Raw genomic sequence first — 23,935 nt, 5'->3', positions numbered from 1 at the left:
AAAGTGCTGAGAATAAATTATATTATCACTTTCTAACACTCTGTACTATTTTCAGTGATGTAGCTGTTTGCTTCATATCACTATGGTGATAGTCATCACTTTAAAAATGTTACTAAAGCAAACTGTGTGCTACTGTCTTTCTTTAGTCTCAGAAGATGCTGAAAGAGTTAAGAAAATAAACCAGACAGATGAGGGTTTAGACAGCTCTAATGAAAATGTAGTAAGTCATATCAGGTGGTGCAGTAAAGCTGATGACTGAGACTTCTAAGGACTTCAGACTATACCTAATTGCTGCTGCCAAAATGTGTGAAATGTCTTTGAAAGCTGCAGGAGCCAGACTTACTTTAAATAAAGAAGAAAAAATGTTCAGTGGTGTAATAGACATTTTGGAAGAGTGAGAAAGAAATATTAAATAGCTATTAAAGAAATGGTAGTTGCAAGCAGAGTTTGTCCCTCTTCAACAGAAATGCTTCTTTCTTTCCCAAGTAGTGGTGTTTGCCCACCTCTTCTAAAAATAAGTATTTATATTTATTAGAGAAATCGTGCTGTGCTGCACATTGAGAAAATATTTCCTTCTTCCTTTCAGAGCAATCAGCTCACATGGATTTGATTCTTCCACTATTTTAGCATTTGGGAATATGCTTGTTTTATTACAGATAAAATTCTCCAAACCTTTCAAAAACTTTCCTTCAGTATGCGCTGGATCTCCTTTGCAATAGTTAATTACATGTATGTCAGAGGTATCATGACATGGCCTTTGCAATTTCCAGTCCATTTCTGATGCATTTCTTCCATTTTTGTAATTTCTCCCCCTCAGTTTCTCAATCTTCTAGTCACAGTAAGCAAGCGCTAGCTTTTCAAGCACGCACCGTGCTCTTAGTGTGTAAACATCTTTAAACATCTATGGTTTTAACATGCATTAATGCATTTTGAATAGGTGTCTGCTCTACAACATTTGTATGGATCTTGATGTCTGTTGACTCTAATCGTTTTGAGACCCTCACAGAGCTCACATTCTTATTTCCTTCAGTTCCAATGGAAAGACTCCATAATTTATGTGAAACAGCTAAATTCTAAAAAGTTAAATGAAAAAAAAACAACCCTCAAACCAACAAACCCTCTGTGGATTTGGCAAAAAGGTTAAAGAGCTTTCAACATTTGTCTGCCTTCTTTCTTTTATATTGGTAAGGCTGTAGCGTCTAGTATGCACATACTTGTGCTGGTTCAGCGTTTGAGAGAATCAAAACACTTTGGTAGCATTATTCTGGATTTGCATAGATATAAATGATAGTATATCTTAATTAGGCTCTTAATTCAAAATACAGAAAGCTTTTATTCCAGATGCCACACACAGAACACAAACACCATGCTGCAGCTGTTCTGGCTTTCCAGAGAATGTGCAACACATTTTTTTGTAAGGTCTTGTTTATTCAAGAGAGTTGCTGATCAGAGCACTGTAGTACGTACTTAAAAGGACATCACTCTATATTTAGATGCACTACCAACTCAGTTTACGCTCTATGTGATTGGAAGGCGTTTAGCGTGAAAGTATAATCGTGGCATTAGTTCATTGGCACTCTGTGGATTTAACTTGGTAGTTAATGTCTAGGAGGGCTGGGTAGGAGACTCGAGGTGATATGGGGCTATGTTAAGTTTTATGTGATGCTGGCTAAGGCACTTAGGGCTATCTATAAAAAATGCTCTTGGACATTGATGTGATGGGTTTCCTCTTTTGATTCCCCTTCATCCACCTTCAAGAAAAAAATATTTATTCTATATCGTATTGATAGGACAGTCACTCCAGCCCTAGTAGGGTTTCACAAAATTCCATGAGTCCCATTCATTCAACTTGTGGGCTTCACTGCTGTTTTCCCGTGGTTTGACTTGCTCATTTTTACTATTCCCTGTTAGGAAGTTGAGTGGTGTTCACTGTAGTTGAGTTGGATACAATTACGGGAAGAATTACTTAGAATCCCAGGTGCTTACTGGGCTACAGACCATCACGTGAGCTGCTCCTAAGACACAGACCGAGATGCTGGTAGGAGTCAAAGGTGGGGCCCGGACACACAAAGGTTCATGGCCCTGACTGCCAGGCCGTGAACCCCAGCAGTATTTGGAGGAATAGTGTGTGAGCAGTGATAAAACTCAAGGTGTTTGTGCATGATTCAGCATTTTATGGCAAAATTCCTTGTTAGGATAAGGTGCCTCAACAGATAGCTGTGATCTCAAAGCTTGCGTAAGCCTTGGGATGAATGCCCTTAATGTTTCTGGTCTGGATTTCTCTTTCCTTATTATAATTTCCTCATTTTAATCCCCATTTAATTTCCTCATTTAATTTCCTCATTTTAAGCACTTAATGAGGCACATATTTTCAGAGATTAGTCACCTGAGGCTTTTTTTGTAGTTAAAGGAGGGAGTACTCCTTCAGTTTTCAAAGCTCTGAACTATTGTATTCTCCATGGTTTTGGGAGATAAATCTAGAAATATAAATACTTATTAATATGGAAGATAATATAATTATAATGGACTATTAAATGGCTTCTAAGTGTGCCTTATAATTAGTAAAATTGCTAACATTGTTAGTCATTGAGGAACTGTAAAAGTATGCAAGAATTACACTCTTGGTTTACGTTTATGGTCTTTCCATTGACGTTAACACATCTGCAGTTCATCATACCGCTCTTTTCTCCTTTTGCTGGCATAAAAGAAGCAGCAACTCCACAGGTGGTGAAGTGAATGGAAGAACTGCATTTCGGCTGTTTATATTTCAGATAGATATATTGAAAAAACTTGTGTCTCTGTAACGCAGAAGCAGACACTGCAGGTATTTTGGGCATTTGAAGCTAGCTGCTATTAATGTTTAAGAAAACAGACCTATTCTTTAGCAATTGCTATCAAAGTTGCTGTAAACTTCAGCAACTCTCCTAACGTGATAAATAGAGCCCAAAATAGAATACAAATGTTACATAAGCTTTAACTCTGTAAGACATAGAGTTGAAAAAGAAGTGATTGCACTGAAAAATCACTATTTTGAAGCTTCAAAATTATATAATATTTAAATATAAAATGACAGGGAAATTTATTACAAATACATGCAGAGTTATGAAGAGCAGTCGTTTTCTAGATGAACAGGACTGTATCGTATTACTTTTGAGCTAAGTTGGGAACTCACAGGCATTACTTTAATGCACGTACCCAGTAAGGGGATCTTAGCCCATGACATTTTTCTTCTCAATGATAAGTTCAGGTGTATTGCAACAGTAAAATATTCTTCTTTTAATGATCGCTGATTTGTGATCAGTGAGGGGAAAAAGGTTAACTTCAAAATTGCTCTCGTTTTGTTCATCTGTTAGCTGAGATGACTGATTATCAGGTTGTACTGAAAAGGGGTAGGTAGGGAATAAGTAGGGAAAGTTGTATGCCTCATCTAGAGGACAGTGACTTCAGTAGAAGCAGCACCTACAGGAAGGAAGAGCTAAATCCAGAAGTAGTAGTAAAATGTAAACGCTGTAGTAGCACTCAGCATTAACTTCCAGCATCACAACTTTTTGTGCTAATCTCTATTTCTGTGAAGGGAAGGGTTTTCAGTTTCTTGGGAATCACAATGCTGGCATACAGTATAAAGGGGTGATAAAAGCTCAGCCATACCATGAAAATCTCATTTAGGAAGAGATGCTCTGTCTTTTACGCGGTAGCTCTGTGATTGAAATACCAAGGCAGGTAGAAGACATATCACCGTATCTCCCATCTCCCATCACCATATCTCCATATCTCCCATCTCACGGTAAAATTCTCTGTTTACCAATGTATGAAAGACTGGCTGTTAAGCCAGTCTGATATTTACAAATTCCATTTTGTACAGGCTGCTGGACTATAGGGAGCAAGACAGACCGAGGATATCTACGTAGCCCCCACTTACAGGGGATGACACCTGAGCTGAAGACCCCGTGGCAATAAATGGTTTCATATTTCAGTCATACAATGAGGCTGAGTCCCTAAACAGTCACTGATACGCAAGCTGGGTCTTCTGGCTTCTCTCCCAGTATCCTAACTAGTAAGCTGGACAGCCATGCTGATGCTTTCTCTCTCTCTCCTCCTCATCTTTCCCAGCCCGTGTAGGTAGCCATGAAAGGTGGAGCAATTTCAGTACAAGTGAAACAGAAGGTCTTCTGTGGCCCCACACGGTGTATAGAGTTCACTGTGTTCAACTTTCTTATTTTGCTGTTGAATAATAAATTGAGTGCTCAACAAGCAGCCAGATTTAAGTGTGGCTTGGGACAAAGGCCAAAGCCTCAACACTTAAGAAGAAGAAAGGTTTTCAGCAGGACGAAGAAAGTCACTGCATCTGGATTTGATGGTTCCCGTGATGGAGGAGCTGGGATTGTGTCAGCCTTCTCCAGCAGCATGTCATGCTTGCTCAGGGACCACATGAATCTTGTTCTACCATTCCAGATTCGCTATGTGCACTCTCAAACCAGCAACTGCAAAGAGAATGTGGACTTTCTGGTGAGGAAGAAAAGTAACTAGACATCCTAATGATGGAAGGTGGAAGTCAGATTGTCTTCAGCAAATACAAATAAAACATGGAGATATTTCTGAGGCACTCTGTTACCATGCATAAAAAAAAATATGTATTTGAGAGAGATTGCGTGGTTATATTGTAAACAAAGTATTTTTAAAACCTCACCTGTGGAGGAATAATTTCTAGATATAGTTTAAATATATATGAAGGGTGAAATCCCTGTTTCACTGAAATCAACAGAAATTTTATCATTTAATAGGGTCATGATTTCTTTTGCAGATTGCATTTCTATTTAGCTCAATAGAAACCCATAACATCTAATTTTTTTAGATGCCTCATTTTGGGAAAGCTTAAAGGATACCTTAAGAATTATGTGGGAATTTTGCATAAAATATCAAGGCTGGCTTATAAGTGGGGCAGTATAACTTAAACTGGAAAAAATTAACCATTCAGTTTTCCATCCTCTGAACATTTATGTTTAGCCTGAGTAAAAAGTTTTCATAGCTTTTATTCTTGCTTTGAATTATTTTAGGCTTTAAAAGAAAAATGTCATCTAAAGAAATTTAAATGTTCCATTAGCATGAAATAGAGCTGATAAGAATTAGTGTGCTTTGTATTTCCATTTCAGAGGTTTATTTTGCAGTCTGAAAGAGGGCAAGCAGCAAAATTATTTAACAGACTCTACAAGCCATTTCCAAAAGTTGATCTGAATAAACATATCAGCATAGTCTCACCTTAACCCCGTTTACGTTCAGATAAGTCACACCGAGTCACTTGGAAAGAGAATCTCAAAACCAATCCTTGCTGTAGTTGAAAATATTGGAGTTCTTGAGTCCTCTGTATTACCCACTTTATTAAATCAGAGTTCTGCTGCATCAGTTTCCATGTCAATGCCTGTTAGACGTTATTGGAGCTCAAAGTCGTCGTGCTCCAAGCTATTTTGAAATAATCTACAAGGTTTCATTTTGTATTTGAAGCTGAAAATTTACATTTAGTAAACCAAAGCTTTCTGTCCCGCAGATGTCTTTATTCAGTCTGCCAGTGCAAGCCCCTCATAGGGTATCGCTAAGAGTTTCCTCGGTGCACACTCCTCAGGTCAAACCCCCAGGTTTTTATTCATAAATTTGTTTGTGTTTTTAATCTTGGTGTATGCCGTCCAGGAGCTGTGAGTGACCCTAAAACACACACCGAGACACTAAATTTGTATAATCTTCATTTCTCCTACAGATTTCTATATTTACAGTCAGTGCTTAGTATCCTCTTTATTCCCTTCCCTTCTTTACTCCTGTTAACTTCCTCATCTTATCTATGTTTTACCAAGAGGTTTCCAAGTGTTCTGTGGAGACCTCAATCGTAGTTGCGGAAAGGCACCGGAGCAAGAGAATATAAACCTGGCTTCAGGACAGGAGGCCTGATAACGTTCATCTGTACAAACCTGAGCTTGTGTTTGCTAGGCTTTTAAAGCTAAATCATGACATTTGCTGACTGACTCAGCCTGCAGCCCAGTGCCTAATTGAGCTGAGGATGTGCACAGACTGTCACCGCTTTGAGCATAATTCATAAATAAACTTTTATGACTTGCAATTTTATAGAGCGCAGATCCAGAAAATGAACTCCCTGGAGTGTCATGTCAAAAATTGCCTAGTCTTCCCACGTGTTAACAGTTGTCCCATAATATGCCCTGGGAAGTACACCACTGTTTTACCCCCTGCAGCTAAGGGTGCCTTGCTCTGTAACGATAGTGGGTTTTAGTTTTGTGAACCTGACAATGATGTAAACCCCATGTCTGTGTGACTGCAGATTTAGGTCAGTGTGGCATTGCTAGGACTGAAGCTTCTTTTTATATATATCTGACTGACGATGTGAGTAGTAGGAGCATTATATAATAGGCACTGTGGTGTCGCAGTTGTTTTTAACTAATCAAAGCTTCTGCTGTTAGCAAAAGGGAAATAACTTCTACCCCTGTCCACGTATTCCTCCTACTGGGTCTTCTGCTGGTTCTCACACGTGTGCACATCTAAAAGCAACTAGAGCAGGGAACTGATCTGCCTGAAAACAAATGCTGTTTTTGCTGAGTTAGCTTTCTGCCTGACTAGTCCTCTAGTATCATGATACAAAGAGATATTTTGAGGTAGGAAATGCACTTTTCTTCCTTTTCTGATAGAACTTAGGTATTGAACGTCAGCTTCATGCAGCATTACATTTCATTCAGTCTCGTAGGCACTTCTTTCCAAACCGGCTTTGTACAGGTACTTTTTAATATTTGAAAAATTGGAAAAAGCCAAATTAGCCAAATAGGCAAATATATGGGATGCATGTGCTTGAGAAGATGTCTGTCCATTGCATAAATGTTTAATTATTATAGTTCCAGTGTACTAAAGAACCAGCAGCCTATTTAAATTCCAATGCCGTAATTTATTTCAAATGTCCATAAATAGTCCATTTAGTCCATAAATACCATGTTTGATTTCTTCACTAGACATAAAAACATTCTTTGATGTAGGTGTTTCTCTGAATTTCATACAATTTTGTTAGATCTGAAAGCGGTTAGACAGAATTGTCATATTTAGGTCATTTGTTTTGTCAATGTATGCGTTATGTTTTGATGAGACTCCTCACCCTTTCTTTTCTTGATCTCTAGTATAACATACAAACAGATCAGTACAGAAGTTGTGATAACGTCTCTGCCAAATCATCAGATAGTGATGTCAGTGATGTGTCAGCCATTTCCCGAACCAGCAGTGCCTCACGCCTCAGCAGCACAAGTTTTATGTCAGAGCAATCTGAACGCCCTCGGGGCAGAATCAGGTGAGTGCTCAGTGCAGCTTTAATTGTATCACACCCCTGCTTTTGTTTAGTGCCAAAATACAACTAGAAATTATTGACATTAGATGACCACAACATAAGAATTTCTGAAAAATGTTATGCACATATCAACTGTCTTCCATTGCTAGCCTAAGATGACAGTATTTTTGCAGTTGTACATTTAAAATGGAAAGCAAACTTCCCGTGAGGAGATGACAGATTAATGTATTTGTGGCAACTGGAACTCGAACACACACTGTCATTTCATTGCTGGCTATGAATCAGTGTAATCAGTATGCCAATAAGGTATTACAGCAGAAATACTACTAGATTTTTAATCTAAAGGATTTTCTTTCATAAAAGCTGTTTTTTTTTTTCTTTCAATCTATATATTTATTTCCCTGTCTACCTGGTTTTATTTTGCTGTTTTCATGCGTACGATAAATTACTAGATTTGAAAAAAGTATTTGGACAGTAATTTTGATAGCTCTGATTCAGAAGTAGTTTAATTCCTTTGCATTATCAATAATCAAATATCTCTTTCATCCTTGATAATGATCTATTCTTGGTTTAGTGCTTTTTTAGATACACAGATTGCTTCCTGTCTTCATTTAACTCGATGACAGGACTCCCACCAGCTATAATGGCTGTAGGATTGGCTTGGTAGTCTATGGTTACATCTACCAGTGTTTGAACTCTCAAAAATTTGACTTCAACTGTTTTAAGACACAAGAAAAATTAGGAACTATTAAAAAAAAAAATCCCTATGGAGGAAATCAGTCTGATAAAAGTCTGGATGGCTTCACTTAGTAATTCAGACAACTTCTAGACAGACTCACGATCTGAGAAGTTCAGCTGTAGGCTTTTTGATCTGTTCATGCAATGGCAAGGAATGTTAGGGAAACTCAGAAACTGGCCTCTATGTATAAACTAACTCCAGCTCATTTTTTTGTTAAGGAAAATTCATGAGGCTATTCAAAGGCACGTTTCAGATTGGTGAAATTATAACCTGGCAGCTGCAGTAATCCACAATCCAGAAGAACACTGCAGTGGAACTGTAAATGTATTTAAAGTTACTCGAGTGTTTAGTTACTTCAATTCATGTGTTTAAATGCATTTTATTTCTAGCTTTTCAGTATTTGTCTCTTACAGAGGGCTTTAGTCATGTCAAAATACCTGTATTTTCTAGACATTGAATTTTCTCAACTAGGCCCTCTCACAGTGTCTTTGGCAGGTTGAATAAAATAGGATTTTTTCCCATAAATATCTCTGTGTTGAAAAGATTTTATCAGAAATGTTCCTTGGGTTCAGAGTGTCTGATCACAAATATTAGAACCAGGAGAACCAGCAACCTCATGTGAGGCTGGAAAGGGGGAAACCTGGGGTCGGATCCTTGCTCGTGTTCAACCTCTTCCATTCTAATGAGTAGCAGAGCACCTTGGGTACAGGATTAATCAACCTAGTGTACGAAACCAAGTGTCTGCAATCAGAGCTCCAGTTCAGCTTCACTCCTAAAGTGAGATGTCAGTAGAATTCAGATGCCTTCCCTTTCAGATACTGTCTGCAGAATCCATTTAACTTTCTCTAAATTCAGGAGTGCTTCCATAGTGAACAAAATGTATAGTAATAATATATGGTGCAGCTCATTTGGTAGAAATATGAGGAAGAAATTAACAGATTCATAAATTACTCATAACTTTCAGTATTTTTCTTCTGAGCTAGCAGTGGTTTTGCTCCCCTGAAAGACCTGTAGACATAAGTGGGACATGCCTAATGTACTATCTTTGCAATTAGCCTATTTCAACCATTAAGTGCAGTGGAGTGAAATTTAAAATAATTTTGATGTTATGTTGGAAAACATTGTCTCCAGCAGATTAACATCCATGGTTCAAAATTTTCCTTTTGAGTTGTCCACACTTATTTTTGGATGATTGCCTATCATCATAATAAAAAGGTCAAAGTCTTTAGAGACCTGCAAAAATGTATCATGGGAATCAGATCCAGCCACAGAGCTGAGGCGGTGGAGAAAGGTCAGAATGAAAGGAAGTCGGAAGTTGAAGAAAAGAGAAGGAGAAGGCATTTTGCTGATGATCCGAGCAAAATCAGCTTCCTACCCTCCTGTGTCTGTACTGGTAGCCTCTGTCACATCGTCTTTAGTCAATTGTTTGTGCAGCTTACTTATTACGTGGTAATGAAGAGTTAATTTGGGGAAAGGGTTGATTGTATTAGGAACAATTTTTTCAGAGGGAGATCTGTGCCATTTGACTTGAGCCTTAAAAACTACGTATCTACAGTGGAATTTGTGTAAAAATTATCTTTCTATTAAATTATTTGTCTAACTTCCCTAAGTCATCATGAAAAAGAAGAAGCACTTATGGTTCATCTCATCTTCAGATAGAGGTCAAAGACAGGTGAATTGTCCTTTTCTAGAATTAATTGTTTAAGGAACACTAGATGACTAGTTTAGATTGGTTGCTTTAATTTCAGACATCTAAAATTCAGTGAAATTGATTTTTCTCATAATTACTAATGTTTCTTTAAGTTCAAGGAATTAGAAATTTGACGTTTGAGTTTGATTAGTAACTTGAAGTTCAAATTTATTCTTACCTCCAAGGAACTTGATGTTAACATATATCAAGTGGGAAGGGATGGGATATTCAAGCAGAGGGGCAAGGAAAAAAGCGTTTTTTAACTTCCTGTCCTCTGTTTTACTGAAAACATCACCTTCATTTGGAGGTAGACATGTATCCCAGTAGCCATGGCAAGTGTGTGAGTGTAAGGTTAAGTTTAAAGACAAAGTTTGCTGAACTGCCTTTTTATGCACCTACTTTAGTTCTCCAGGTACTTTCTGGAGATGAGAGCTATGAAGAACCTAGTAAGCATATAGAAACTCGAAGGAGGTGGCTCACTTTTAGCAATCTCACTAAACCATGTCATTCAACTAGGTGTCCTTAGGTGTCTTTTGCATCCAGAAGATACATGCAAGGTTCCTGGTCTGCGTCGCCTTTGGAAAGGATTTCTCCATCTCTTTCTCTATTGAGCAGAGAAAAATGAATCCTAGGTCTATTGACCAGCAACCTGAGTTAATTAAATTAAATGGAGAAATGTGACTGGGGTTAGTAACCTGAAGTGAAACTGTGCTTCTCTAACATTCCTACGTGAGCTGAAAAATACTGGTTGGTTATTCATACTAAGAGCTGTGGTGTGAAATTTCTGAATGTGAAGCGTGCCAGCTTAAGACAGCAGTAGTCTTAGTTAATGATGTTCATCAGTATAACCCCATCATCCGTCATGTTAATGCTTCTGTGAAAAGGGATATAAATTTAGCTCCTAAACGTAGGAAAATACAAGATACTGTCCTCTTTAGGGCTGTCACTAAAAGAGCAAACTTTTTTGGAACTTTGTACAAAGTATCATTACTTTTAAATGTCAGAAGGTGCCGGTCCTGCCAGCACTGGTGGTTGTCTGTGCCAGAAAGCAGCTTTCTGACCTTTCCTCCCAATTCCTAATGGAGGAAAGATCCTTAAAAAAATCTAGCTAATGCTTTTCCCCATCAATCCAGGCAGAGTCAATCTCTCTCTCTTCTCCCTCAGTTTTGAAGATTGTATCATTTCAGACAATGTCTTCTATATTATCCTATATTTATAGTTATTTCTTTATTCAAGCAGTGAAGATTTTAAAACCTGGAAGCACATCTCTTTTTCTTGGCTCTAAAGTCTGTGGGTATTAGCTGTAAGTGTAGGACAATTTGTGGGGTTTTTTGACAATTTTTAATTGTAATGAGTAACTGCTTCAGTTACATTACTCAAACTACACTGTGCTTTTAATATCTAATGAGTAACTCCTTCAGTTACATCACTCAAACTACACTGTGCTTTTAATGAAGTATGGCGTTTATAGAATGAAACACTAACTGAACAGCAAGGATAAAATCGGTGCAGAACAACACAGAAATACTGTGCATCTTATTTGAATAGCTACATAAAACTCTAGCTATTCTTTGGGTCAAAACTCACAAATTTAAATTTGTGTAGTGCTAGGAAACTTGAGCATGTTGAAGAAGTTAGTAACATAGAATGAAAGCAAATCTTCCCATTCCTTTAATCAATGACAAAACTGTGTCTAAACCTTTTAAGGCAGAAGACTAATTTCATTCCTACAGTATATTTGTAGTTGAAGTACCTGTCAGAAAGCTGTGACATAGCGTGCATGCAAAATACCGTTAGTTAATCTTCAGTCTGGAGATTTTGTTGATTAACACTTCTAATAGCTTGCATAAGGGAATTAAGATTGATGCAAGTTCTAAATATAAGTATATAAAATAGCTTCTTCGTTTCTAATTTGTTTAGCATTTTCAGGTGAAAGTTATAAGAAATGGATACGCGTGGATAATCTAGTCTGCATGTGAAATCATTCCAAACATCTTTCTTGTTACCATCCTGGGAAGTCTCGTTGACTGCCATGCTCTCTAGTGGAAGTGCAGGCAAATATCGGGAATTTTTGTTCTGTAAACAAAATGTTCTGGGACTTTTGACTGGAATCAGAATCAGAGTTGTGAATTTGGCCTGTCATAGCATTTGGAGTTAGTGTGTGTTTCATAACTGAAGTCAGATTACCAGTCCTTCTTTATGGAGATTTGCTTTCATCAGTCATGGTCTTTATGCACTCATAATACAGTCAAGCAATACTTTGTGCCTGTGTGTGCTGTAGATGTTACTGTATATGACTCAGGAACATTTCTCACGTCCTAAATGAAGCAGAAGGAAATTTGTCACGGTTTAATGCAAATAATTGATAAGTAAGAATCCACGTTAAATACATGATGATTAATAAGCACTGTATGGGCTTGATCAGACAAAGAAGGACATTTTCTCACTTCCATTCAAAATTATGCCCAGTGATGTCATTGCATCATTTTTAATTAGGGGCCTACTTATGCAAAGACACCTGAACTTCTTGGTAATGCCAAATAGGGAACTGTCATGCATGGTAAAGGTGGGCTGGAGGATTCTGTTTTGGAGGATTTATCAAGTTGGCTACCGTAAGGTGTTTCTCTTAAATCTGATTGAACAAAATCTGCTAAATACATGAAAGACTAGATACCTGCTTTTAGGGTGAATTTGTCTCAGTGTGTCTGGATTTCAAAGGAATTGCCCCTGCCTTAGGAATATCACTGTTATTCCTCATTTTAAATTTGAAAACCATGTCTTTATTAAGAATTATATTTAGTATCTTAGTAAATGTGTGGTATAATTATGTATGTGTCATATTTTAATCTGGTTTTACATACTTTGCATAATTGAATGCTTAAGTTTAACTAAAATATTTTAAATGAGCTTATCAAAGAAATGGGTGGTAATTGTGGACTTAAACCAGTCCTAATTTGTTTCACGTATTATACCATGCCACTGAGTGGCTTGTATCACAAACTCATACATGCTTCTTGGGATTCAGGTATGTTCTTAGTACGTTACTGAAGAAAAAGAACTTTTTTTTGGTTCGTACTGTCAGACTCTATCTGACAAACCTTTTCATCCCCGATTTCCAGAACAGCGTATACAACTTGCAGGTAGCTGTTATTCATTCAATACAGTAGAACTTTAGTGATAGTACACTTGAGCTTTGAAACAGGAATGATGGAGGAGGGAAATGATGACACATGATCAAGTGAGGAAGTGGTTGCTGGGTTGAGAGCAAAGGGGGCAGGGTGATGGAGACAGGCAGGACCTCATAATCAACAAAATAGGGCAAGAAGGAACCCGCCCCAAGTGTATGCGCATGAATAAGGACATGCTTGAGAGGAGAGCATTTGGGGGAAGCTCTCATGCTTTTCTGCGAGATCAGCACAGGTGGGTGGCTCTCTGAATGGCCTGTGCTCTAATGCATGGGGAACAAACAAGAGGAATTAGAGATGTGTTATGCAGCTGCAGGGCTATGATCTCATCCTGATCACAGAGATGGGGCGGGATAGCTCACATGATTGGAGTGCTGCAATCCATGGAAGCGCAGGGCAGAACGGCAATGAAGGGGTGTTGCCCTTTATGTGAGAAAGCAGAGTACGCAGGGAACTCTGCCTCCAGATGGATGATGAACAAGCTGAGAGTTTATGGGTCAGGACTAGAGGCCCAACCAGTGTCATGATGTTGTGGGTGTCTGCTATGGACTTCCTGATCAGGAAGAAGTAGATGAAAACTTCTCCCAACAACTGGACAATTCACATTCACAGGCTCTGGTTCTCACGGGGAACTTAAACCATCCTGATATCTGTTGGTTGAGCAATGCAGTAGGGCACAAGCAATCCAGGAGGTTGCTGTAGTGCATTGACAACCAGAGGGAAAGTCTGGAGCAAGGACTCAGCAGCGGAAGATCAGGTCAGGGAACATTTACACGAGCTGAACGTGTACTATTTTGTAGCAGTTCAGTACTGTTTTGTCCTGTTCAGTATTATTTTGTAGCAGGTGCTGTCTGTAAGCCAGTGCTCCCTACATTTGTTCTATCCTACATATCAGAACATAGGACTGGAAGGGACCTCTCTGGAGCCAGAATGTAGCCTCTGCTGTCACAAAGAGCTGAATCACATTCATGTATTTTCAGGATCCACCTTCAACTTAATCAGTTGCTTTTGCACCCACTTATTTCGGAAGGTTTTCCAAGTCTAATTTCTTTGATACTCTGGAAATTTATTTCAGTTACAGGGTAAATTTATTCATGGGGAGTTTAAACACGTTGTTCACGTTTGTCCCTGTGCCAATTTGGCATCTTATTTAGATAGGTTTTTCCTCCCTTCTATTTACTCCTTGGGCTATCATAGCAAGCAATCAGAGCCCAATGGTTTAACTACCTTGTTGTTTTACTCAGTTACATATTACATCCTTTCTAATTTGTTGGTCATCCTAGCAGCCCTTCTCTGCCATTTCCAGTTTGAATGAAACCTTGAATTTCTGTGACCAGTGCTGTAGATGAGGTCTCCTGCACAGTGTCATTAATTCTGCCCTCACCAACACATGGAAGAACCCATTTGCTTTTTTTCATAACCGTAACACTTGGTTGTGCTGGTCATGTAGCAATTGGCCAAAATGGTCAAAAACTGTAACCATGTCAGAAGCTGTGCCTTTGAAGGCATAGTTACAGCTGGATGGTTTCCTCTGTTCCCTGCATCTCCTTCAGAGTCCTTTCTTCTCGGTTATTGAGCATGCAGGAAGAACTAGCTGATACCAGTGTGGACCACAGCACAGTGTTCCCTTCAGCACCCTGCTCCTGGCCTTTCCTCTGCAGGCTTCCTTTGCCACTTCAAGCAGGAGGAAATCTGAGGAATTTATGTCTTTTTTTCTGTCCCCTTGGAGTTTTGATTAGCAATACTTACTAAGAGGGACAATCCGGTGAATCCAAATTAGCTTTCAGATATAACTGTAGTTTCCAAATATCCTTAACTTTTTGTGCTGAAAATGAACTGTCTGCTAATTAATGAATCGGCTGTTCATTTCTTTCTTTTAAAAGGAATGAACTTATTAAAGTTGGGTTTGACCATGACTGAAGATTCGCACTGGAAGTCTGAATGTCACTGTGAAACTGAAGATAACACAGCTAGGGTATCATGCAACATCATTAGCTTTTTGGATCCACGGTTTTTGCCCAACTCTTAACACTTCTTCCAGTTTGTCGTCAGGGATTAAAAGTACCCCCTGCTATGTCTATGACAGTCTCTGAGAAAATAACCTAGTGTTTTTCTGCTGATGGTACTCTCATGCAAAGAGCTAACTAGAAATGAGGCCATTTAAATATTTTATTTTTAAAGCATTTAGGGACTTTTCTAGTTACTGTGACAGTTCTGGAAACTCACACTTCTGGAGCCTGCTGGCTTTATGTACATGGAGGAGACTTCCTAGTACAGGATAGGGTCCCTGTCCTTATGCTGTTCTATTTTTTTGTCCTGCTTGTTACTGTGAGCCAGTTTCTTCAAGCGCTTAAGGTGATGAGCTTGCAAACTCTAAGCCAGGCAAAGGCTCCCAGTGACTCAAACAAGACCTCTCCCTTCCCCGCTTCTAGACCTGCCCAGAGACATTCTGCTTGGAGTCCATTGGGAAATGGTGAGTGCTGACTGGCTGCTTTTCTCTGCTCATAGCTCCCTCTTATTTAGTAATGTTTGTGCACGTAGATCCCTCTTTCTTTTCACAGTTTCATTTCATGCTGCTTATTATTCTGTTCTCTTACATAAAATGCCCAGTCTCTTTAGTGTGGAGCCAGATGAAGTAACTGGAGGTTTGCCTCCAGTTTGTTGAGAACATACAGCAGCGTTGATCTGCAGAAGATCTCTCAAGGAGCTGTAGCCAGAGAGCACTGCCTGGATTGGAAACAGATTTTCTCCCATTGGTTTTCCATCCTTCCACGTAGTACGTTAGAGCTAATTTAATATAATTTATGGTGATGAGGGAGAATGGAGTAGAGAGAGTACGAAGGGTCTTCTGACCTCTTCTCAGCCTTCCCAATAGCACTGCCTGTTGCCATCATAAATGTATGTAATGTGACCTGTGCAATAAAGTTGTTCAGTCCTTCCCCCACACTCAGTTTAGACTAGGGCTGCAACCATCCTTGTCAGCTCACTAATTCACTTGAAACGCAGCAGTACTGCACCACAGAGCCAGCTGAGCGAAGTTTAACTTCATGTCATGACAGCCAAAGAAAACGTAACACACCAAGGCTTTTCATGCCTTTCAGTTGATGAGACTGAGGTTTGTGTTGAAATAAAGAAACCCACTCATTTCATGTTAATTACAAAAGTAATCAAAATCTGTATATTGAATTTGTGCTAGAGCGTACAGGATGTAGATAAGATTCTTCACTCTCAGAGAAAAAACAAAAGGTAAAATCTTTTAATAATTATTATAGGTATTGCAGACAGAACTAGTGGAGGTAAACAGAATAACACTGCAGTTTATTCATCGATAAAAGCAAATCACCTGGAAAATGGGAACCAGTTCGCAGGTAGTTTCGAACTGGCTTTGTGTAGGATATTCACTGCCACACTCATGATCTAAACCTAAGAGAGGATCCTGAAAATGTTTTGAATATTGCACAATTTTTTTGTACCTTGCATATGTTTGACCCCATGTTCCTTATACAAACCTGTGTAAGGGCAATTTCACGTTATATAAAGAAAGGGTTGAGCTATATAAATTTGCAGTGAAATACGCGGTACTGTAGCTTAGCATGAGAGGGATCCATTTGGGTATACTAGGCCAAATTGCATGTTCCTGATTTTTATAGCTCTCACTATCAGTATTTGGTATAAAAATAAATATTATTCTAATTGTGCAAGATGCTATCAACTCAGAGCCTTATCAGGCAAAGGAGACATTGTCTTGTACTTGGAAGCATGTTGGTTCCTTGTTCTACGATTCTGAGGGCCTTCGGGGTGTCATACTAGAAGACTCTATATGCTGCAGCACTGCCAAACAAATTATAAAAAATAATCTCATTACTTGCATACCTCCTGCATGCCTAGCTATATGCCATCAGACATTAATCATCACAGTGTTCTAGCAGTGTGCTCATCTGGGTCTCTTTCTTGGTAGAAGTAGATGTTAACAATATATGAAGGGCTAGATGCCAGCGACTACATATCTCCGCAGCTCCACAAACAGCGGTGTTGCGACATCAGTCGGCATCACGTTGAAAATCTGGTCCTTAATTGGCATTTTCAAAAGGGCGTTTCTTGCTTTTATGGTTAAATTCTGCCATGTGCAGCATTTCAAAATATCACTGTGGAAGGTCTGTTCCACATTTCTCAGGCTAAAGCATCACACAGTCAATTACATACCTGTAGCAGAAATTATTAATTCTGCTGCATATATATTCACCTATGAATCAGATCAGCCTTTCTTTTTGGAAATTTTAACTCCAGATTATTACAGGTTGTCACATCTCTAAGGAATCTTAGACTAAGTTCTCATTTGCTATTCATCTTCCATATTGTATCTGCTTCAAAGCCTGCACAGCTAAGCACTTGCAAATTTATAGATGGCTGCAGTTGTAATTTATCAGCTGGACCGTGGATCATCAGAATCCGTGCTTCAATATGACTTTTTAATCAGCTGTGAAAGCTCCAGTGCAAAGGCGCTCATTGAAACAATACTCATTTCTGTTCATATTGTGAGCTGGCATGGCTTTGGGGAGATAATATTTAAGCTGTCCTCTTTTCTGAAGGTTTCATTTTTATGATTTTTAATGGTCAAAATTATGAGAGAGTCCCCAATTTATTTTTTAAATTATATCTCTGCAAATTTAGCTTGACTGAAGAGTATTTCTTGACCTGATTATTTCTTTCTCGTGACAACTTGTAGTTCCTGCAATTTTCAGGTACAAATGATTTTAAGGTGACTGGGTTGTAATTCACATGAGTATGAAATCCTTCATCTTCTATGTAAGCAGGAGTCTTCCTTTTCTAAGAAAGAAGTATGAGATACTAGAACTAGGCTACACCGATTAAAGTAATCGATATATTTATAATGCAATAATATATTTATTTTGTGCTTAAATGTACAGATAACAAAAAAAATATCAGAAATAAGTGGTTCTTCCTTCTAATTTGAATAATTAAATCTTCCTGATTTTTGTAGCTATTACAGTTCAGAATCAAATTTCAAGACTCACACTTTAACCTACAAGATTAACTTTTAGGTTTTGAGTTACAATTCAGTAAGCCGTAACCAAAAAACTGTGTAATATTTGTAATTATATAAAGTCTCTCAGCTTCCTAGGAACTACATATCTGTTTGCAAACTTCCGTGTGTGGCAACTGCATTTTATTATACTATTATAGTAGTTACATTATAGTCCTCTAGTACTAGATGGCTTCCAAAGGCCAAAGTTTTTTAACCTGTGTAATTTCTCACTTAATAATATATTGAGTGAAACCGAATTCTTTAAAGTCAGAGAAAAATTTACTTGTTTCTTTTGTTGGCCCTTCTTCAAGTGTGTCTCCTGCTGGTGGGGACAATGCACAGTGTTCCGCAGGATGAAATTTAACGAATGACTTTCTGTTTCTAGAACCTCCTGTGATCCATTTTTTCAGCTTAGACCAGTGGGGGGATTTTTGTTTCTTCTAAATGGAAGAATTACCTTAAACTGCTTCACCTTAAAAAAAAAGTAGTCTATTGCTAATTTTCATTCTTCCCTGGAAACATTGAGCCAGTCTCTCCACCGTTTTTTGTCATGGGCAAAAAATAAAATAATACAAGTAATGTGAGAGAGATTTCACTGGAGTTTGATTCTCCTTTTTTGCCTAATTAAATCCAAGTTTGTACTCTGTGTGTGACCCAGAGATTCTAGCAGAACAGAAAAACATAGATTTTTTTTTTTTTCTTACACAGTCTTTCTGGTTTAACTTCACAGGCCCTTAGAATTTAGAGCAAGGAAGGAGAGAGTTTTGCAGAGGCAGATCAGACATCCAGCTCAGAGAGTCATCAAAACAGAAACACTTTAACGGCCCAGTTTGTCCTAGTGTTGAGGCCAGCTTCCTCTTCATGGAAAGAAAGGAGTTTTTGGTTCGAGGCACTATTACAGAGCACAAAGTGCTGGGATTCCCTGGTGAACTGGGATCTCAAAATGTTTAAATAGTCACTCTATACATTGACAGTGAACATCATCTGGGGATAGCCAGCAGAGCACACTGGTCTGATTCCTTGTTGGAAGGTCTCTCGTCATGCTGTTTGCTTTCGTCGTGTTGATGTTTGTACTAAGATGGATATTTGGGGGGGAATTTGCAGGGAATTGAGCGTTTGAAGAGTATCTTCATATCAGCAAGCTTAGCTGTGTGTGGGGAGGGGAGAATAAGGAGATGGTTAATAGCTTTTTCTGTTGCACAACAATAAGAAGGAGTAGTGAGAGACCGTCGGCAGTGAGGGGCAGGAAAGGATAGTGAGCTACAGACTACATGTGCAAGAAGAACCAGGTGGTTTCAGTGAAGGATGAACAAGAGCTCCCCACAACTGATGAAGGGTTGTGCTTAGTGGTTTATACTCCGGTTCAGTGAAGTACGTAGCCTGTGCTGTGCCACACATGCTTTGCTGGAAAGAAAAACACTCAAGTCCATGGCAGCACTTTGCTGAATCAGGATGTTAAGCACTTGTTTGTATGTTTTATTCTGGCTGGCTGGCCTTCTGCGTTGCATTGAGTGCTTGCATTGAATTGTCAAGCACTTTTCCATTCCCATTAGCTTCAGGAATTAGACTCCTTGAGCACTTGTATTAACAAGCTAGTTAAGCACATGGCAATAGAGACCATCTGCTTCGATTTCCCAAATATTTTTTAACAAGTATTTATTTGTAATTTTTAAATACAAGCTATTAGAGTCAGTATTAGAACTAAGATATTATACTGCTTTAGGTTTTGTTCAGCGTGACTAAAACAGTAATGGAATTCCAGTTTGATATAAAAAAGACTATTGTAAATACCAGAAGACAACTTCTATATTTAGGACACTAATTATATTGCTGATAATTTTCCCACATATGACTGTTTCTTTGTAGTCAAGGTTTCTGCTGTAAAGAAGACATTTAGGGTCACTGAGAGAGACTGATTTTCTTATATAATGTAATAAGCAACGTATTGTGCAGTGGCTTCAGTGTTTTATAGTTCTGTGTTTAAATACTGAGTGAGATTAATTAGTTGATATTGCAATGGAGAACATCTTCCCTCCCATAGCTAGAATGGGAGCATCCATAACGTAACCGGTCCTGCTGACAGACTGAAGACTTTCCTTGGGTCTTAGTATTAAAAATAAACACTGAAAGCCCTCATTGGCTTCATAGCCCTATGTCTGCTATGTTTTCAGAAGATTTCTTTTCATTTTGGAATTTTCCATTGCAAAGATTTTATTTAAAAATGGAATATTTAAATTAACATTTTACTGTGTGACTGGTGCTAGTGTTTATTCAATCCAAAGAGCATCTCAATATTAATGATGCAGAGAATGGCATATGAGGTAGCATTATAAGAAGCAGTATTTTTCAAAGCATGGGATGCTTTAAAATCATCAATGAAATTTATCAACTCCATACTTGCTTATCAAACTCCTACTGCAAGAATAAAATGAGGTGAAATGAAGACCAGGAACAGTGGGTACTAGATTCAATCATTTTTTTTTTGGTGTAGGCTTTCGGCTTTTAGTATGCTCATTTGCACTGTATGTTGCATCCGTAAGTAGGTGTGTGTGTCCCTGGTATAAGCTTCCATCAGCGCTGTGCTCACAAAAGATATACGAGTATTAACTAAAACATGGAGGGTTGATAAAAAAATAAATTCATCTAACTCAGTTCAACTTTAATATTTATCGCAGTGAAAAGACCATGCATACAAGATGTTTTGGAAGGACTCAGTTACTGGAGTGTCACAGCCAAGCAGCCCACACTGCAGTGACCTCCCTCCTCCACTAGTATCTCCATGATCTTCCCCTACCCAGAGTGTTCAGCTGACAGACCAAAGAGAATAGAGAAGTACTGAGATCATATAACAGCCTTTCTTCAGCAGGGCACCTTATTTAACATCTCTCTCATCTGCCTAGTTGTCAGACATCACAAAATTTGTAAAATCTTGATAGCTTCAACTCTTTCCCAATGGATCAGTTTGGGTGGAATTCCCCTTGATGAGGCAGTAGGGGAATGAGTGATAGAAGCTGTATAGATTGTATAAGGAACACAGAAAACAAGGCTAAAAGCTCAGAAACGTCATATCTGAGTTAAAAAACGAAGTTTCACTAAAATTTGTGTTTTCTCTGAATTGGAAGTTTATAAACCAAAAAATAATTTGACTTTCAGAGGAGAGTGTGATAAATAGCACTTGAAACTCTTTAACAAGTCTGTTCTCAAGATAGTGATACATTTTTACAAGCACTAGTAAATTTTTTATGGTTATTTAGAACCTTATGCTCTGGAAAACATTAGCATAATGGTAACATTTGAAATCTGGGTTTAAAAAGCACACTAATTCATCCTTTTATTTGCAAGCTGGGAGTTTGACTATTTTGTGTGCTTAACAAACTGCTGTCTTTATTCAGCTTTCCCTAGAGGTGTAACCGATACTTGTCAATACAGAGACGTCTCTTAAATGATTACACAGCTCTTCAATTTTTTACACACACCAAAAGTTCAAGCTGATGGAAAACTTGTCAGTCTCCAGTGTAACTGTGTTGAGTAGTAGTGGTATGACTGCTACGTTGCTTAAAATACAACAAATTTGAGAAATATGAATGTAAGACCAAGTAGTCCAAGCCAAATTGTCTTGAAAGATAATACAATTTTAATATAGTGCAAAATGCAACTTGTGGCTAATGCAAATTCCCTAGCAGGGTTAGAAAAGCCTAAGAGCTTCACAGATGTGGACAGTTGTGTTCTAGCTGTCATCAGCTCTGAGAAATTAAGGAGCATCTTTTTAAAACTTCAGAGTGGTAATAGTGTTCATTCTCGCAAAGAAAGAGTATTTATGCAGCAAAAAGCCTGATCAAGACTTTTAGGCAAAGCTGTAGGGTAAAACCTCTCTAGGAACCTTTTCAGCATTGGGTAGTTTTGAGACTCGGTTGTCTCATCTGCATTCCCAGCTGTCTGAGAAGTAGGGAGTACAGTTGTAAAATTCTTCTTGATCTAAATGATCTTCTGTTGGTGATAGAGAAACTGTCACATTGTGAGTTGGTCAGAGTTTGTTAGGAAAGCTAAAAGTACATAGCTGAAGAAGATTACCCAAACCATAACACAGCATAAGAAACTCAGGTAGAAATAGGCAGTGGTAAGAAAAGGAAGGGAACTTTCCACCAACTCTGGCACTGGAGTACCATCACGTTGCCTACTCTGGACATGTCCGTGCTTCTGGATATTCCCTGCCATGTATCTCAAAGTATTTGTCTGTATTTTGCAGTTTGATCTTCTTTTTGGAGTGCCTGGTTTAATCGCTTAGCGCACACACAGATATTCGTATACAGCTTTATCCCGGCATATTATCTCAAGGCAGCAACTTGCTATGCCTGGGCTGGGAGTCTGGCCTTTGAGTGCTCATGAGGCTGGGCAACACCACCACTAAGTGCGGCTCTGTGGCTTCTCACTCCAGAGGTAGTTTTTTTACAGGAAGTTTTTGGTCCCTCTGTTGCTTCATGTCTTCGTATCAAGAGTGTCTCCACAGAATAGTTACTATATGGACTGTTTTCTTTTGAACAAGTGCTGGAAGAGAATATACAGTAATTTGGTTTAAGAGTGATCTTTTGCATTAGTCTATGATTTTATGGTTAGTGTCTGTGCCTCCAAATAACATAACTTATGTTGGAAGAGAAATTCAAGCACAGTAACGTTACCAGAGTTCAGCCAGAATAGTGAAGGTATGTTTAAGTTCAGTAAAAATTACTTAGATGTAAAAAGTCAAAAAACTACAATTTTAACAAAGTTTGGCTGGCTGAGCAATTCAGTACAGTCACTGAAATTAATGATGACCAGAAATGGAAAAATGACCAGCAAATTGGCTTGAACAGCTGTCAGAATAAATTTAAAATCCCCAAAACCCCTCAGCCTACAATACTTCAACTGAAAACAGAAAGGAAAAACTTAACAGTTCTAATTTAAGCTTATGGCTGTTCACTCTTCAGTTCTTGAAATATTAGAATAAAATATGTTCTTATAAAAATTCACCTGATTAAAAAAAATGTAACATAAAAGGGAAAGAAACAACTCCAACGTTTTAGGCTCTTTGATTAATATTTGTATTTTTAAATAAAAAATAGAAAGAGAAAAATAGCAAGTTTTTTACTTGAATATATGAATAAAATATACCACCAGTTCATGGAATCACAGAATTTCAGAGTTGGAAGGGTCCTCTAGAGATCATCTAGTCCAACTCCCCTGCTAAAGCGGGATTGCCTGGAGCACATTACTCAGGATGCATCCAGGCGATTCTTGAAAATCTCCAGAGAAGGGGACTCCACGACCTCCCTGGGCAGCCTGTTCCAGTGCTCTGTCACCCTCACCGTAAAGAAGTTTTTTCTCATATTTGATCGGAACTTCCTATGTTCCAGCTTGTGCCCATTACCCCTCGTCCTGTTACTGGGAACCACTGAAAAGAGTCTGGCTCCATCCTCCTTAAACCCACCCTTTAGATACTTGTAAACATTAATAAGGTCTCCCCTCAGCTTTCTCTTCTCCAGGCTGAAGAGTCCCAGCTCTCTCAGTCTTTCCTCATAAGGGAGATGCTCCAATCCCTCAGTCATCTTTGTTGTCCCACGCTGGACTCTCTCCAGTGGTTCCTTGTCTCTCTTGAACTGGGTAGCCCAGGACTGGACACAGTATTCCAGTTGTGGCCTCACCAGTGCAGAGTAGAGGGGGAGAATGACCTCCCTTGACCTGCTGGCCACGCTCTTCCCTGTGCAGCCCAGGATTCCATTGGCCTTCTTGGTGACAAGGGCAAATTGCTTGCTCATGGATAGTTTACTGTCTACCAAGATCCCCAGATCCTTTTCTTCAGAGCTGCCTTCCAGCCGGTCCACCCCTAACCTATATTGGTGCCCGACATTCATCCTCCCCAGGTGCAGGACCCTACACTTGTCCTTGTTGAACCTCATCTGCCCAGCTCTCC

At 38.7% G+C, this 23,935-nt stretch overlaps 1 protein-coding gene across 1 annotated transcript in view; it reads left to right on the top strand.

Moving 5' to 3' along the window:
* RIMS1 (regulating synaptic membrane exocytosis 1) overlaps nt 1-23,935 on the top strand; it is a 339,034-nt gene that overhangs the window by 259,138 nt on the left and 55,961 nt on the right. The window contains exon 29 of the mRNA XM_054194820.1: nt 7,164-7,330. Coding sequence (XP_054050795.1) covers nt 7,164-7,330 — 167 coding nt within the window. The remainder of the gene's footprint in view (nt 1-7,163; nt 7,331-23,935) is intronic.

This window comes from Rissa tridactyla, chromosome 3 (assembly GCF_028500815.1).
Source record: "Rissa tridactyla isolate bRisTri1 chromosome 3, bRisTri1.patW.cur.20221130, whole genome shotgun sequence".
NCBI lineage: Eukaryota > Metazoa > Chordata > Aves > Charadriiformes > Laridae > Rissa > Rissa tridactyla.
This window is presented reverse-complemented; position numbering and strand designations above follow the sequence as displayed.